At 33.9% G+C, this 15,720-nt stretch overlaps 1 protein-coding gene across 1 annotated transcript; it reads left to right on the top strand.

The window, feature by feature from the left end:
* Positions 1 to 332: 332 nt before the first annotated feature.
* LOC109208437 (denticleless protein homolog A-like) lies at positions 333 to 5,946 on the top strand. The gene is made up of 16 exons (XM_019371546.1): positions 333 to 630; positions 731 to 843; positions 944 to 1,052; positions 1,150 to 1,214; positions 2,003 to 2,041; positions 2,221 to 2,317; positions 2,429 to 2,516; positions 2,720 to 2,783; positions 2,872 to 2,948; positions 3,060 to 3,141; positions 3,341 to 3,420; positions 3,655 to 3,739; positions 3,828 to 3,896; positions 3,973 to 4,040; positions 4,123 to 4,171; positions 5,478 to 5,946. Exons 1-16 carry the CDS (start codon positions 564 to 566, stop codon positions 5,865 to 5,867), a joined length of 1,542 nt encoding a protein of 513 aa, XP_019227091.1. The 5' UTR covers positions 333 to 563; the 3' UTR covers positions 5,868 to 5,946.
* Positions 5,947 to 15,720: the final 9,774 nt, after the last annotated feature.

Raw genomic sequence — 15,720 nt, 5'->3', positions numbered from 1 at the left:
GTAATTATAGTAGTTCAACAAAGGGCCAAAATATAAAAGGAAAAATGATACTATACAGCCGCTATAAAAATAATAGCCGAAAAAAATTTGTATATTTTTTTGTATCTATATACATTTTATATGTTGTATACAAAAATTATACAAATTTTATACACTTTTTTGACTATTAGATATAAATATTTTTTGGCGCGGGCTAAAAGTGATAACACACCCAAAATAAAATAGGCCGTTCATAATTTCGTGCTAGCGCCACTATACAACCCGCCAAGCACTAAAAAGTTCAAATTACTTTCCCGCCTTGTCGGACAAGTAGCTCCCTAAGTCCCGCCAAATCAAACATTAGTAAACATCTCCTCTCTCTCTTCAACGCCGCTCTCATTCCATCATCTTACAGCTCCTATACAGCAACTCATGTGTTGTACTCCTCTCCAAAAGAAGAAAAATTTCAGAGACGGATGTTATTGGGTGAGAGAATTACTATATCATTGTGTTGTTAGGGTTTGAGGTCAAAAACACGCCTGAGTCAACAAAAATAGACAAATTAGTATTCGAAGAGTTGTAAGATGGATGCATCCAAGCATCAATCTTTCTTCCAAGACATCAATTCAAGGGAGCTTAATGGATACAGAGGTTTGCCCCAAAAATTGCTTCTTGATTAACAGTAATTTCTTATATTTACATTAATCTAAGTACAATTTTTTGTGGTTTTCATCTACGTGTGTATCTCCAGTTAAACGACGACCCTATATCAGTCACGAATCATCTGATTTCAACGAAATCGGAGCTCTGGCAGTTGACCACAACGGCTTCACGCCACCTCCAATGGCCCTCTCGTTCTGCAAGGTTAAAAACAATCTTTATCTCTCATTGTGTGTTCATAGAGTAAAACACTTGTATAATGTTAACAAATTCCGTAAATTATACACGCTGGTATTTACTGCAGACGAGTAAAAACTCGCATATTGTAGCTGTGGCTGACGAGGGTGGCTACCTTAGCTTGTTTAACACTCGGGTCAAATTTCCTTCTTCTTCTACTCACCTGCAAAATGCAGGTAAAAAGATCAAATTTATAGTTGAGACACTAAGTTTAGCTTTTCATGCTATAATTTTTTTGAGGGGAATTTTTAATGAATATTTTGCAATTTCCAGAAAAAGCGAAGGTGTCAGAGTGGGCTGCTCATGATAATGCCATATTTGATGTATGTTGGATCAAGGTACATCTCAGCTCCCTAGACTTTAGAGGCTATTTTTTAGTAACTAAATTTACTTTATGTGTTTCCAATATTGCACGAGATGAAATTGATGCAACTGAAATGCAATTTCAGAAAACCAAAAAAGATCAGGATAGGTGGAATTTGTGGGGCAATGATTGTTAAGAGGTGTTGAGCGGTTTTGATACATATGAAGAAGTATCTTAGGCAAACTGTTTGAATGTTCAACCAAGAATAATAACATCCATGCATTTTATTTGTGTGCATGATTTACATCAGTAGTAAAGTCGCAAGATTGATGGATCAGTAATGTATCTTAGTGCAAAACTAGATTTCCAGTATTGCTGTCAACTGTCATAAGTACTTTTTTATAGGAGAAACAAAACTGAAGATATTACTTTTGATTCGAACCAATAAACTGTTTGAAAACATAACTAGTGTTGAAGATCACTAGAAATATATAGTAGGTACCCCTTTCTAATTGTGTTATAGCAGGGAAAAGTTCTTAATTGGAGCTTCATCACCACCCTTCAGTAAAGAATTTTCACTTTCTAAACTCAAGGAAATGTTGAGTGTTTAAAGGTGCTCGGTGGCTCACACAACACAACAAAGTGGAAGCTATAAGAACCAATTTGTGGGTTGAAATGTGTTAATTTAGTTAGAGCGTGAACTAGAGAATCTTCTTTGGTTTGGACATGTTTACTTTCTGTTTTTTTGTTGTTGATATTTAGATCATTTTTTGGAACATTTGTTCCACATTAAAGATGAGATTTATTTGATTTTATTTGCAGGAAGATACCAATATCTTAACAGCTTCAGGTGATCAAAGTGTGAGTTATATATTTCACTTCTTTTCTGTAATAACTGGTTGGTTTTATTCTTCTTTCTCAAACCTTTCTATGCACTCAAAGAACAAAGCCATGTTAACAAAATGTCAAAAACCAATAGTTTTTTGATCGTTTGAATGCTGTACTCATAAATCTAACAGTCTCATGATGAATTCGAGCAGATAAAGGTATGGGATGCACAAGGAAAGCAATGCGTGAGAGCACTAATGGGTCACACTGGGAGTGTGAAATCCATTTGTCCTCATCCTACAAATCATGGTAGGTTTGAGGTCTTCTATGTTTCTTTCTGGAGCCATTGTTTCTATACATTCTTTAACAAAAGATATCATATGCCATCATTTCATGCGTTATTTCTTTGGTTTGATGTAGATGTTATTGTTTCTGGTGCCAGAGATGGGTCTTTTGCCCTTTGGGACTTGAGATGCTCTGACAGTAGCAGTGAAAACCTTTGCATACCGTAAGTACACTGTTATGCTCACATGACAGTGGAATGAGGTTTCAAGATCACAAGCCTTTCAATTGTTAGAAGAAATAGGGACGCATATTTTTGTTTATCACTGATAAGAAAGAAGTATTAGAGTTTTATCAAGCATGACCATTTGAAGAGATATGTTCACTTAGCAGCTCCAAACATCACTCAAAATTATTTTCTGCATTTAGGTCAATTGCTACCGTCCATGAGGCTCACATGTCTCCTCATCAGAGACGAACTAGACGTGGAAAGGTTAGTCCTATAATCATTACTTTCAACGACTCAGTTCTCCATATTTTCATACGACCAGTTTTATTCTTACTGGGCACAACTATTTCAGGCTTCCCCCGTGAGCATTACATCAATTCTTTACCTAAAAGATGAGCTCTCCATAGCTAGTGCTGGAGCAGTTGACAGGTGACTGAGAAAACTTGCCATGCTTTTCAAAATAATCATGCAAGTTGCAACTTAGCCAGCAATTCATTGTGAGATTATGCAGTACTCACTCTTTTTCTCCATAAATTTCAGTGTCATAAAGTTCTGGGATACAAGGAATCTCAAATGTCCCATTATTCAGGCATGCCCTCATCCTGAGGTGTCAACACAGAAGGTAATAGTAAATGTTTCATTACCGATATGTGTTTTCTTGAGTGTTCAATTCCTTTAGTGTCTTGACTGTCTCTCAGACACATACAACAATGTTCACTCTTGCTCAAGATGTAATCTGGCTGCAATTCAGAGGGTCCGATTTGTTGAAAATTCAGAAATCTGTGATGTGATTGATACCAACTTTCTCTCTTGTTGTTCAGGGAAAGCGATTCCATGGAGTATCTAGTTTGTCTCAAGACATAAATGGAGTGTTTATTTCTGCATCATGCATGGACAACAGGTATTTTATTTCTTTGATTAGCATCTTTTAGCTTGGTGTATGTTCTCCCTCTTCTATAATAGAACACTCTGCATTGTAAGCAATTGCTTAGTAACAAATAAGAGATTTCTAGGTTATACGTGCCCTACGCATTCTCAGGAAGAACAATTTTCCCAGATATGAAAACTTATAGTAACTTCCATTGCTATGCAAAATGCTGATACTTTTTCTCTTGCTTTTTCTGTTCTCTTTCAGAATCTACTTGTATAGTGTACTTAAGGCAGATAAAGGGCCAGTAAAAACTTTCACAGGATGCAAAATAGAATCATTTTTTGTCAAGGTTAGTGCCGTTCTATTTCTGCTACTTGTAACTTGGACCCTTCTTTATGCAGCTAACTAAAATGGCCTTGATCTTAATGGAATTGCAGTCAGCTATAAGTCCTGATGCAGCTCATATTCTCAGTGGTTCCAGTGATGGAAGCGCCTACATATGGCAGGTTAGTTTTTTCAACTATAAAAGTTCTCACTGGAGTTTTCTCTACGTGGTGTTAACTCATCAGCTCAATGAATCAGGTAAACAAGCCTCTTGACGATCCGATTATATTGAAAGGTCATGATGGAGAAGTTACAGCACTAGATTGGTAAGTTTGCTCAATGCTATAGATTCTACCCTAATTTATCTATACAAATCCAACCTAACTTTTGAAAACTAAACTGCTACAGGTGCACATCAGAAACGGGTAAAGTTGCTACAGCATCAGATGATTTCACAGTAAGTTGTAGAGAAATGTTGCATGTTTCCATCATTGAAATGTTGGATAAATGAACTAGATCCATCCCAAGTACATGAATTTACCTATTTCATGATTATTATAACTTAATGCATTAGTCTTAAGATGCATTCCTTGTTTTATTCATGAATTGGGGAATAGAGAAAATTCAGAATTAAATTAAGGTACATGTACTAGATTAGGTACTTGTTAGAAAAATTCCTACAAATACTTAGGTACTATAGCTATTTTATTTAAGCCAAGTCACAAGAAGCAAAGAAGAATACTTCCCAAAATGTAGTGCTCATCCTCTCCCAAGTTTCTTATACTCGTGAGCAGTGGCGGAGGCAGGATTTCCGCCAATAGGGTTCAATAAAGAAAAAAAGTTAAAAAATTAAAAGAAATTCTGTCCAGTGGGAATTGAACTAGTGATCTCACAAAGTTTTTGGACCCCCTTGACCACCAAGCTATGCTTTGGGTTGTGTTAAGGGGATTCAAAACATAATATATGGAAGTAAAAAACAGATTTGCTATATATATATATATATATAGTGTAATTTTTAGGCAAAAAGGGTTCGGGTGAACCCCCTTCCAACAACAACAACAAACCCACTAGTTTCCCACAAGTAGGGTCTGGGGAGGGTAAGATGTACGCAACCCCTACTCTTGGAAGTTCAGAGAAGCTGTTTCTGATAGATCCCTCGACTAGAGAACAACTGAAAAAAAATGTAATTGCAACAAGTAGGAATAACAACAAGATGAAAGAAGATCGAATTCAAGAATGCAATCGAACTCTAGGTAGTAATAGCCATCTATGGATAAAAGATAGATATCCTACTAACACTAATTCTAGCGAACTTAGTAAGACAAAGAGAAACGCTCAACTACCTACGAACCTTCTACCTTAATCTTTGATCTCCACACCCTCCTCTCTAGGTCCATGTCCTCAGTCAACTCTAACTGCGCCATGTCCCGTCTAATAACCTTTCCCCAAGACTTCTTAGGCTTACCTCTACCCCTCCTGATATCTACCGAGGCTAACCGCACCTTCTAACTGGGGCCTCTATACTTTTCCTCTTAACATGCCCGAACCATCTCAACCTTGCTTCCTGCATCTTATCCTCCACAGGGCGGGTGAACCCCCTTCCGCCGTCCTAAAACCGCCCCTTCCTATGAGAACTTGGAATTCTTGAAGGCCAAGAGATTTTCAATCAAACATTTTCTCTTGCAAAATTTTGTGATTCTTGTTTTTTGATGTTTGAGTTTGAAGATGTTAATAATGTGTTATTCCTATCAAATCTGTGGCAGGTGCGTTTTTGGAACATCCACAGCAGTTGTTACTCAAACACAACATCTCCATCATCCATCCGAAAGAAAGTAACAGCAGTTTCTTGTATGCAACGTCGGAAGCTGTTTTCAGATGAAAAACCAGTCAGCATCAAGAATGACTCTACTAACTGTGACTCAAACTTGACATGTCATCAAGAATTGCCTGATCTTATTACCATCCCTGAAATGAGTACTCCAGTATCAAAGAAGAAAAAACATTTACAAGGTTTTGAACTTCAAGAAAACTTTGAGAAAACTCCAGAAACTGCAAAGAAAAGCCCTTCTTCTGTTCTGACTCCCCCTTCCTCTTTGAGGAAAACAATCAGAGATTACTTTGTAGTCACACCTTCAGGGTTACACAGTCAATGACAGAACCTGTAGCTTGAAGAATTTAACTTTCTAGCCTATACATAGCAAACAGGTTCAGATATATCCCTTTATTATCCTACTTGGTAAAGTCCATTCAACTATATCCATTGCAGCAGATATACACCCTGTCGACGATTACGGGCTGATAAAAATGGCCAAAATTCTTGATAAGTAGCTCACTCAAGTGTTCCATCACATACATTTTCTCAGCCAAGAGCAAAGCGAAATACATTATGAAAAGAACCAAAAAATTACTGTAAATAGATAGATGTTTTGTTTTTAAAATCTGTAATGGGATTAGTTCTCATTTTTCAGTCACATGTCTAAGTTGCCCAAGTTTAAATGAGCTGAGATAAGACTTGCTTGTAAACTTGATCCAATGAGTTGCACTCAAAATGACTCATCAAATTATTGGGTCAAAACTCAAAATAGGAGGAAATGAGCTGATCCCTTTGCTATATATAGCCTATACTCTAAACCTGGTGAATGTTGAGGATCAAATATCCTACTTATTTCTTTGCTTCATTTTGTTTACCCACTTAGGGGTGTTCAACCGAGCCGGAAAACCGCACCAAACCGAAAAACCAAACCAAACCGATCAAAAAACCGGACTAGGTTTGGTTTGACTTGGTTTGGTATTGAGTAAACAAACCCGAACCAAACCGACATATAAATATATAAATTTTATTTATATTTTTAAGACTTTGTAGTGATTTTTCTTTAGAAAATGTAGAAATATTTGGAATCCTCTCATGTATTAACCTTGAAAGCGCAAATTAACGAAAAATTATTGTTAGACGACTAAGAAAATAACTATCATGTGTTACTAAAAAATTTCTCCCATTAGAATATTTTAATAGATCATATGTTTGTCAATTTTTTCCATATTTACTAAACATATATTCACTTATCAAAGCTTTATCTATAATTTTAATAACGTAAGATTGAAATAATATTCATGTAACAAAAAAACCCGAAAACCCGAAAAATCCGACAAAACCGAACCAATCCAAACCGATATAATTGGTTTGGTTTGGTTTTGATAGAAACCGAACCAACCCGGTCCATGTACACCCACTTCTAATTTGACACTATTATTTAGGAAATAGTTGAACAATGAATTGTCCAATTATATATGTTGGAGAAACATATAATGGTCATGCTTTAACTTTTCTACTAGCTAGTAAGATGAAAATTTCCACATGAGAAAAGATGTTCTATATGAGAGAAAAAAAATGAAAGTGGGATTCTTGAAACGTCTAAGAGTCATTTTATAAGAAGGTATTAAAAATTTCCACATGAGAAAAGATGTTCATCGAGGGTATTATCACTTTTGGCCCGTACATAAACTATTTACGTCTAGTAGTTAAAAAAGTATATAAAATTTGTATAATTTTTATATGTAACATACAAAATGTATATATATAAAAGTTATATAACATACAAAAATGTATATATATAAAAGTTATATATTTTTTTGGCTATTATTTTTTACAGCAGTTATATAGTGTCATTTTTCCGACACTAATTGATGATCACTCTCTCTAAAACAACAACAACATACCCAATGTGATCTCACAGGTGAGTTCTAGGAAGGATAGGATATACGCAGACCTTACCCGTGACTTGTGTAAGATAGAGACCGTTTCCAATAAATCTTCCGCTCAAAAAAATCGTTTTCAAAACAAGTTTAAAAAGTAAAAAGAGTTACGATGAACATACTACAAAAAAAAAGTACTGATAGTAAAATGTGATCTTTTTTTTTTTGATTTCTCAGCTGGTATCCGGTACCCACATTGGGGCCCGACTAATTCGGATTCGCGCCGAAAAGTCCCGCATTAAAAGGTAAAACGCTCCCGAACAAAGGAAAAATGTGATCACTCTCTCTGTCGTGTCGAAAAAGATGGTCCAAAACTTTCTTCTCTTTTAGCAAGAAATCATGAGGAATTGTTCACATAAACTAAGAATATTTACTATTGACTTTTTCTAAATGCATGCGCAAAGTTCTTTACATCATGCCTCTAAATTTTCGCATAAAAGACGCAACTTTAGGAATTGGGATCGATCTTAGGATTGAAATATTATTAACTTCATCCTTAGCCTTGTCCAAAAAAAAAAGCTTAATCATTTGCCACTTTATTCTTTTTCCCTCTAAAATATTGCTGAAGCACTTAAATAAAGTTGCCCGTGAACTCTTGAATTGATGCCACGTCAACAGGCTATGGTCTGTCTACCAAATGCATAGTATTCATTATGCAATAATAAACAAATTACAAGGGACCAAAATTTAATGAGTTGAAAATATTGTTGTATCAATGCCCTATACTTTATAGTATTATTTAATTTTATAATACACTTCTAAGGACCAATAATCTGCTCCCTAATCATTATAAGCACATTTTATTCGACCTTTAGCTTATTAATTATTCTTTCTGCAACCCCTTTACTCAGTGATTGATCATTTAATTGCAATCTAACATGCAATAGTTGAGCAGTTACTCAAAGAATCTTAGCACTGAGCATGCTATATACTTTCTACTATTATTTATGAGCAGTTCTAGAATTTTCAAAGAGCTTGAGAATCTGACACTAGTACTTTTTATTAATTTATGAGCTAAATGTACATATATTCAGTCAGACATTTTTATAATATTCTTATGTAACAACACTTCATTATAAAAGCCAAGTCTCTTCAGAATCAATTTTCATGTTATGTTATAATATATATTCTATATAACAGTACTACGTTATAATATCCAAAAAATATTCGGAACAAACGAGATTGTTGTAGAGAGGATTAACTATATATAGCTAACCTTAGGAATAGAGAAATGGTGTTATACTTCAATAACCGTTTCTATTACTTTCAATAAAGCACGCAAATATGATAGATTAGAAAAAGCTAGATTCATGTACCTAAAAAAGAACAGTCATATCTACTGGCTGTTTATAATCATGACAAATGACGCCTGATTTCCACAATCATTTGATATACACCCCTCCAGAAAAAATAAAAATAAAAATCCATTAGTACGTTACCGATATGGCACATATTTATTATTTAACTGTTAGTTAATAGTGATCACGCTCAATTATGCCTTATAAAAAGGACTAAGCAATCGTTGTAAATATAATACGGTTTACAAATTCGGAGTCGAATCCCACAGAGAACTAAGGCTTAACTACAGCTGTTCAGTATCACCAAAAAGACAAGCTTGAACAATTCCTAACTTATAGATATTAAGATTTTTGTGTTTAACTAATTAACTAACAAATTAAAATAGTAAATTAACAACTAAAGATACTAAGGGTTAGAGACAAGATTAAGGAGGTCTAGAGTTATGATTTCCCCTATTGTCGGAATCCTTTCCACTACGTTTTCTATAAATTCGCCTAAGTATTCTCTACCGATCATGAGTGCTCTAACTGTCGTAACTCTTTCCCGAGTAATTACCACATTTACTAGACATATTCTCCCGAATTACGCTAGCTGGCATTAAGTATGGCTTACTCGGATCGTACCCAAGGTTTCGTTATCCCTAATCCCACCTTTAAACCCTCCGTATTGATCCCTCATATATGTTAGGAGTTATGTTGTTCAACAACTACCTAAATATGCACTCTCTCCCGAGTAATACACACTAAATAGGCACAGTCGATTGAAATCTCTTCAACCAACCACAATAATAACGTAGTTGAACAACAAATCTATATTAACGTAACAGGAAAATCATCCTCCAATAGGTTCCATCGAAACCCTAGATAACAAATTAGATATTCATAATAGTATGCATAACTACAATACTATAATTAATAACCAATAATGAAAATAGGAAGAAGGAAGTGAAAAACTCGTAGAAGAATTCTCCGCCTTGCTCCCATGTGTTCTTGCCTCCTCAGGTCGAATCCCCGATCTGCTTAGCCTCCTTAGGTCTAAATTATGTCAAAATAATGTCCCCCCCTCCCCTTTCAAAATAGCGTTTTTACATGTATTTATACCAAATAGGGTCGGGCACAGACGAAACATCTTTTCCTGCGCAAAATAGGACTCTGGCTCTGTAAAATTTGCACAGGAGCACCGCATGGGGCGACGCGCCACGCGATGTGCTTGTGGGGAAGTTCAGAGAGCTGATTCTGACAGGGTGCAGGAATTTTCCACAGGCGCGGCGCGCCCCGCGCCACTCCACTCGCCACGGTAGTGAGAATTCGCGAAAACGCAAAACACTAAAGTTGTATCCCTTTCAAATAGCTTTCCAACGATATATTGTGGAGCCCAAACGAAGTTCTGAGCAGAAAGTTATGTGTATTTTACTAGACAATGCGCCGTATGCCCGCTCGATTCTTCGTTTCGTTCTTAACTATCATCCGTTGATCCCCGACATGATCCCGGCTTGATTCCTTGGGCTTTTCCTCAGACTTCAAAGCTCCAAATCACTTGAATTCATTCCATAATATCTACATAGCTCGGAATCACTCATACAAGGCATAAAATGCACAATTTAGTGCAAAACACTAGCGATTAAAGCTCAAACTCAATTAAAGTGTAGTACATTAATATGTAATAAGCGACTAAATACGCAATTATAGCCTATCATCAAATGGCGATAAAAATTAAGCATTATTTATCACAATCTTTTTTCGTAGCAGAAGTATTTATCGTTTTTTCAAGAAAATACGTTGATCTAGCAAAAATAATTCCAAGATTTCAATTGATCATTTCCGCAGTATTAGAAGTGATATATATTTTTAATTTAATTTCTTAAAACTAAAGTTAAATTACGTGATTTATATAAACACAGCCTGACGCGAACAAATATTTATCCCGTTAGTGTAGTCCCAAGTACCCATATATGTTGACTTAGACCAAGAATTTAAGCCCTATCAATCAGTACTCGACCAACTATAATACCAATATGAAACAACTAGTAGTATCTCTTACAGATATATTTTTTAGTGATCAGATTTTAATTTGTGTGATTCCACACCGACTAAAAACTAAAACTATTCTCTACCTTTATATATTTATATTATTTGTCCTAGATCTACAACACAACATTACTACGTACCTATAATTACTTGTTTAATTAAGAGCAAAACGAATGACGAAGAAAAGAAGTATGAGAAACAGTAGTGCGTATTAAATTATGCGTCCTCTCAAAAAGATTTTCTATCAGTATTGCATTATTGTTTACATGCACATATAGATTTAGTTACTGTTGCAATAATAGAGGCAAACAGTTATGTTTTCAGAGATTTCAAATTATTTCCTTTTTTTTCTACAGAGTTAACAGGCAGTGAGTTGAGTTCATCAATTATAATTGAGGAATATCTATGTAGGATGTACATTTGGTAGGTGGGTGCTTTCATATGAAACTTTGGCAATTGGAATATTTGCTTTTTTTTTTCTTTCTATGCATGGGCTTTTATGTGTATACAAAATACTTTTTTTTTCCCGCAAAAGTAAAGAACATTGTGAGCACTATATATTGTATACGGAAAAGGGCCAAAATTGCCCCTAAATTATTCGCTTAAGTTTAAAAATACTCTCCGTCTATCTATTTTGTAAAAACTGCCCTCACCGTTAAAAATCTGGCCCATTCATACCCCTAACGCCAACTTTTCGGCCCACTCATACCCTAAAAACTAACAGCCCTATTTTGATTAAGAAATTTTTTTATTATTTATTATGTGTTAATTTCCTATTGCCTTAAATTAAAACCTCACCCCATATCCACTTATTAACCTACTCCGCCTTAAATTTTCACCCTTCAACACCCACAGATCTCCCTCTTCATCTCAGATTTTTCGGCCTTAATTTAATTTTTAAATTAACATTTTTTATTAAATCAATTTTCTGAGTGAAATCAGGTACTCTTTGAAATTAATTCTTCATTGTAAGATTTTATGGTTTAATAAGTTATTTTTCTGCCAATAGTAATGATCATTGAGCATTTGCAATATCTTTTGTTGTATATTTCCTGACAAATCTGCATCCAATTTTGATTATACCAATAATTTTTTTGGTCTCTGCTCAGACCTCGACTTTTTTTTTCTTCATTGGCTCACCATAGTCTGAACATCCGACCATGTCCATAAATTAAGCCATTGTACGAGGATGCTCTTCAAGTTATATCAACGCCGCCAATTATAAAAAAAAGACAGTTAAATCAAGAGAAATATTTGAGATCATATGCCTGAGAATATGAGAGAATACGATTTATTGGTGAATGTGACTTTAATAAACACTTGATTGAGCTTATTGTATGAAGCAGTAAAGTGTAGTAAGAAAAATTGATGATGAATGATATTTCTGTGATGAAAAAAAATAGGAGTATTGATGTGTACATTTAATATACAAAGAAATAGGAAGAGGAAGGTGATTAACTATACGAGAGAGTTTTGTTTGCTTAGGGAAAAAATGGGTGTATGAGAGTTCTAGTTGGTGAAATAATTTTTAAAAGAAAGAGGAGAAAGAAACGGAGGAAAAGGGTCTTAGAATGTGGGTGAGTTTATTTTAATTTAGGTGAGTCTTAAGTTAGGCCAATGGGACGATGACACATTGGAATTAATTAAGTTTTTTTTTTCCTAACAGGGTCTTTGAAAGTAGTATGACGTAAAGTATTGGAGACAAAAAATTTTGGTTGTCTGAAAATAAAACTTTAATGATGTTTGTAGTGATTATTCAAATAGAGTGCAAGGTCAAAAAAAGGATAAGAAGAACAAGAAAAATATGAACGCACACACGCTAGAGAGGGGGGGGGGGGGTAGGGGAGGGGGAGGGTGGAGGGAGCGGGGGAGAGATTTTTTGAGATGGAGGGTATTTGTACCGACTCCAATAGTCTAGGGGCAATTTTGACCTTTTTTACGTTATGACACGTAGAAATTAATTAAAATTTTTTTATCTAACATGACCGTTAGTCGTAAGGGCATTCTTGAGCCGAAAAGATAACGATGAGGTCAATTTTTTTAAATAGGTGGACGAAGGGCATTATTGTACCAACTTCAATAGAAGGGACAGCTTTGACCATTTTCCGTATTGTATATGTAAAGTGTGAATACACCATAGAACGTGCAGCCCATTTTTTTCAATTTTTAAGAAAATGACATGGTGTGGAACTTTTTTTATATTTAATATTGACATGAAGAGTGTTTGTTATCGTCTTTTTGTTGTCCAATTGTCCAAACCTAAATGTGTCTAGCTAATAGAATAGAATAGTGACCAAAGGACAGCTCAAAAATATGCGGGGCCTAAAGCTAAAGTTTAATACGAGGCCTAAAATTTTAAAAGAAAGTTATTATATTATTTTTATTTAAAGGCTATTCTTCTAACTTTTTGATATGCAAAATTATTAATAATCTTTTCATAATCGATTTTTCTAATAATTTCTTTTCAATTGATAATATAACAAATTCATCATTTAATCTTTCTTGAGAAATTATTGATCTTAGATAAGATTTTATGGAGCAATAGAAGTATAGAACTATTGGAAACTTAAAAGTATTGTTGAATAGTTGAACTAATGAAATCTTGGAGAAAAAGAAGGAAAGTGAGAATATCAATGAGAAAGACAGAAAATATGTAGGGGTTTCTGAAATATGAAGTGATTGGAAATAAGAAAGATTGACTTGGACAAATTAAGGAAGAGAGTAAATTTTATACACATTAATCTGATGAACAAATAAAAAGTGGAAAATTAAAACGTTAGAAAAGCTATTCATCTACCCATTTTAAGTAAGTTAAGTTATTTCTTTATTCATATATCTAAAAAGTTTTCATTCTTTTTATATTAAAAATTCTACTATTACATTAAAAAAGTACTAAATATTATTTTTTAAATGCCTAAACCTATTATTTTAAAAAAAATAGGGTCCTCCAAATTTGGAGGCCTAAGGCACAAGCCTTACCTTCCATAGCATTGGAGCCGACCCTGATAGTGACATGCATACCGAATATAATCTTCTAACAAGTTACGATTTGAATGGGAAAAAATGATCCTTCAAAAATTCCCTGTGAGTTGTTATTTATCAATTTTTGTGTTTTATAAATCTCCTGTGTAAATGGTCATATAACTAAAAGAACATTTATAATGGGCCACAAAATCGATTTGACCACGTGTCTAAATAAGAGAAAATAATATTGTATAGATGTTGTAAAAATAATATGCGAAAATATATATAAATGTGTATATTTTTTGTATATATATACATTCTGTATGTTATATACAAAGATTATACAAATTTTATACAATTCTTCGGCTATCAAATGTAAATAGTTTCTGGGCAGGCTAAAAGTGATAATACCCTTATATATATATAATGTGAAATTACTGAGAATTGAACTTTTAATTTGCTGAATGCCATTATCGAATAAGCCATGCAGTTAAATACTATAGTACATTCAGACATGAAGAAGATGGTTAATTAAGTAACAATCTAAAGGAAAAGCTACTACAACTTGTTTGGATAGTTTGTTACTTATTGTATCGTATCGTATCCTTACTTTAAATATGGTGTTTGTTTTGATTGTTATTTAAATTTTATTGTATCGTATCGTTAAATCAATCGTTACGTAACGATTAAATGTGCAACTTTATGTAACGACCGATTTGGTGTGGTCGCGTCGTTACCTTGTCTTTTTCTCGCAATTTCACCTTTCATTATAATTAAATAATTTTATTTTATCATTTATCCTATATTTTCATATAATAATTTTATCCTGTATCATAATTTTTGTTTATAATCTTGCAAGTTCATTCTTCATATTGCTGGTGCGTGATATCATGAAACGACGTCAAATGATAAAATCTATCCAAACACTGTTCTTCATCAAATAATATACAGTACAATACAATACGATACATTATGAACCGATATGTAACAACCATCCAAACAAGCTGTAAGGGTTTCACATGCAAAATAACATGAAATTAAAGGACTTGCCAAGAAAATACTTGAGTGGCGAAAGAAGCAACCGTCAATCAGAGGTGCAAATTGCAAAATGTCCAAATTGACCATTGGCGTCTTATAATAAAGAGGGAAAAGAACAAACACAATGAAATAAATTAATCTCAAACAAATTAAAAAGAGAAAAAGAAGAAGAACAATATGCACAAAAACAGCATGAAATAATTGACTAAGATTAACTTTGAAATGTGACTTTTATAAGAAGAGGTCAAAGTGTTTCTGACATGTTGTTTTACTTTTCGGTTTTATACATATAAATAATTCAAGTTATACATAACGATGACTAGTTATAGATTTTTTTTTGTTATATTAGCTAGTTAGTTACCAATTTGTCTAGGTTATCCGTTAATCTTACGGTGGAATGTGGATGATTGCTTGTGTGAATATTTTTTATATCACACGTTATAAAATTCAAATTCGAAATTATAAATTTATAAACAAATAATATAAAAAAAAAAAGTAAGATTGATATTAATAGATTTAACTGGCCAAAGTAGGCATACTTAAATCATGTTTTTTCGTACGCTAATGTGTACTATGACATTGTAATCAGAGGCGGATGCAACATAAAATTATCGGGTTCAACTGAACCCAGTACTTTCAACACAGAACACATAATAAATATTACTAAATATGAGCCCATAACTTTATACCGAACCTATAGGACTAAAATCTTACCTCCGCCTCTGATTGTAATACGTTTTAATTTTTACATAATATGTATATAGTAAATACAGAACGTGAGTCAAGTATGATATATTTAGGAGGACAAAACCAGCAAGCAACAATTTGGCTGGACATAATTATGAAAGTTTGGTGTGAACTTCACACAGTCACCATCGGTTGTTTAAATTATTGATCTGATCAGCCCTTATTTATTGTGCTTAGT

Source organism: Nicotiana attenuata, unplaced genomic scaffold, assembly GCF_001879085.1.
Source record: "Nicotiana attenuata strain UT unplaced genomic scaffold, NIATTr2, whole genome shotgun sequence".
NCBI classification, from domain to species: Eukaryota; Viridiplantae; Streptophyta; class Magnoliopsida; order Solanales; family Solanaceae; genus Nicotiana; species Nicotiana attenuata.
This window is presented reverse-complemented; position numbering and strand designations above follow the sequence as displayed.

Bases quoted from the DNA above. Each gene is read 5' to 3' on its own strand.
- LOC109208437 (XM_019371546.1), top strand. From the start codon at position 564: ATGGATGCATCCAAGCATCAATCTTTCTTCCAAGACATCAATTCAAGG. The intron at 844-943 runs GTTAAAAACAAT...TATTTACTGCAG, and splicing joins TGGCCCTCTCGTTCTGCAAG to ACGAGTAAAAACTCGCATAT. The intron at 1,053-1,149 runs GTAAAAAGATCA...TGCAATTTCCAG, and splicing joins TACTCACCTGCAAAATGCAG to AAAAAGCGAAGGTGTCAGAG.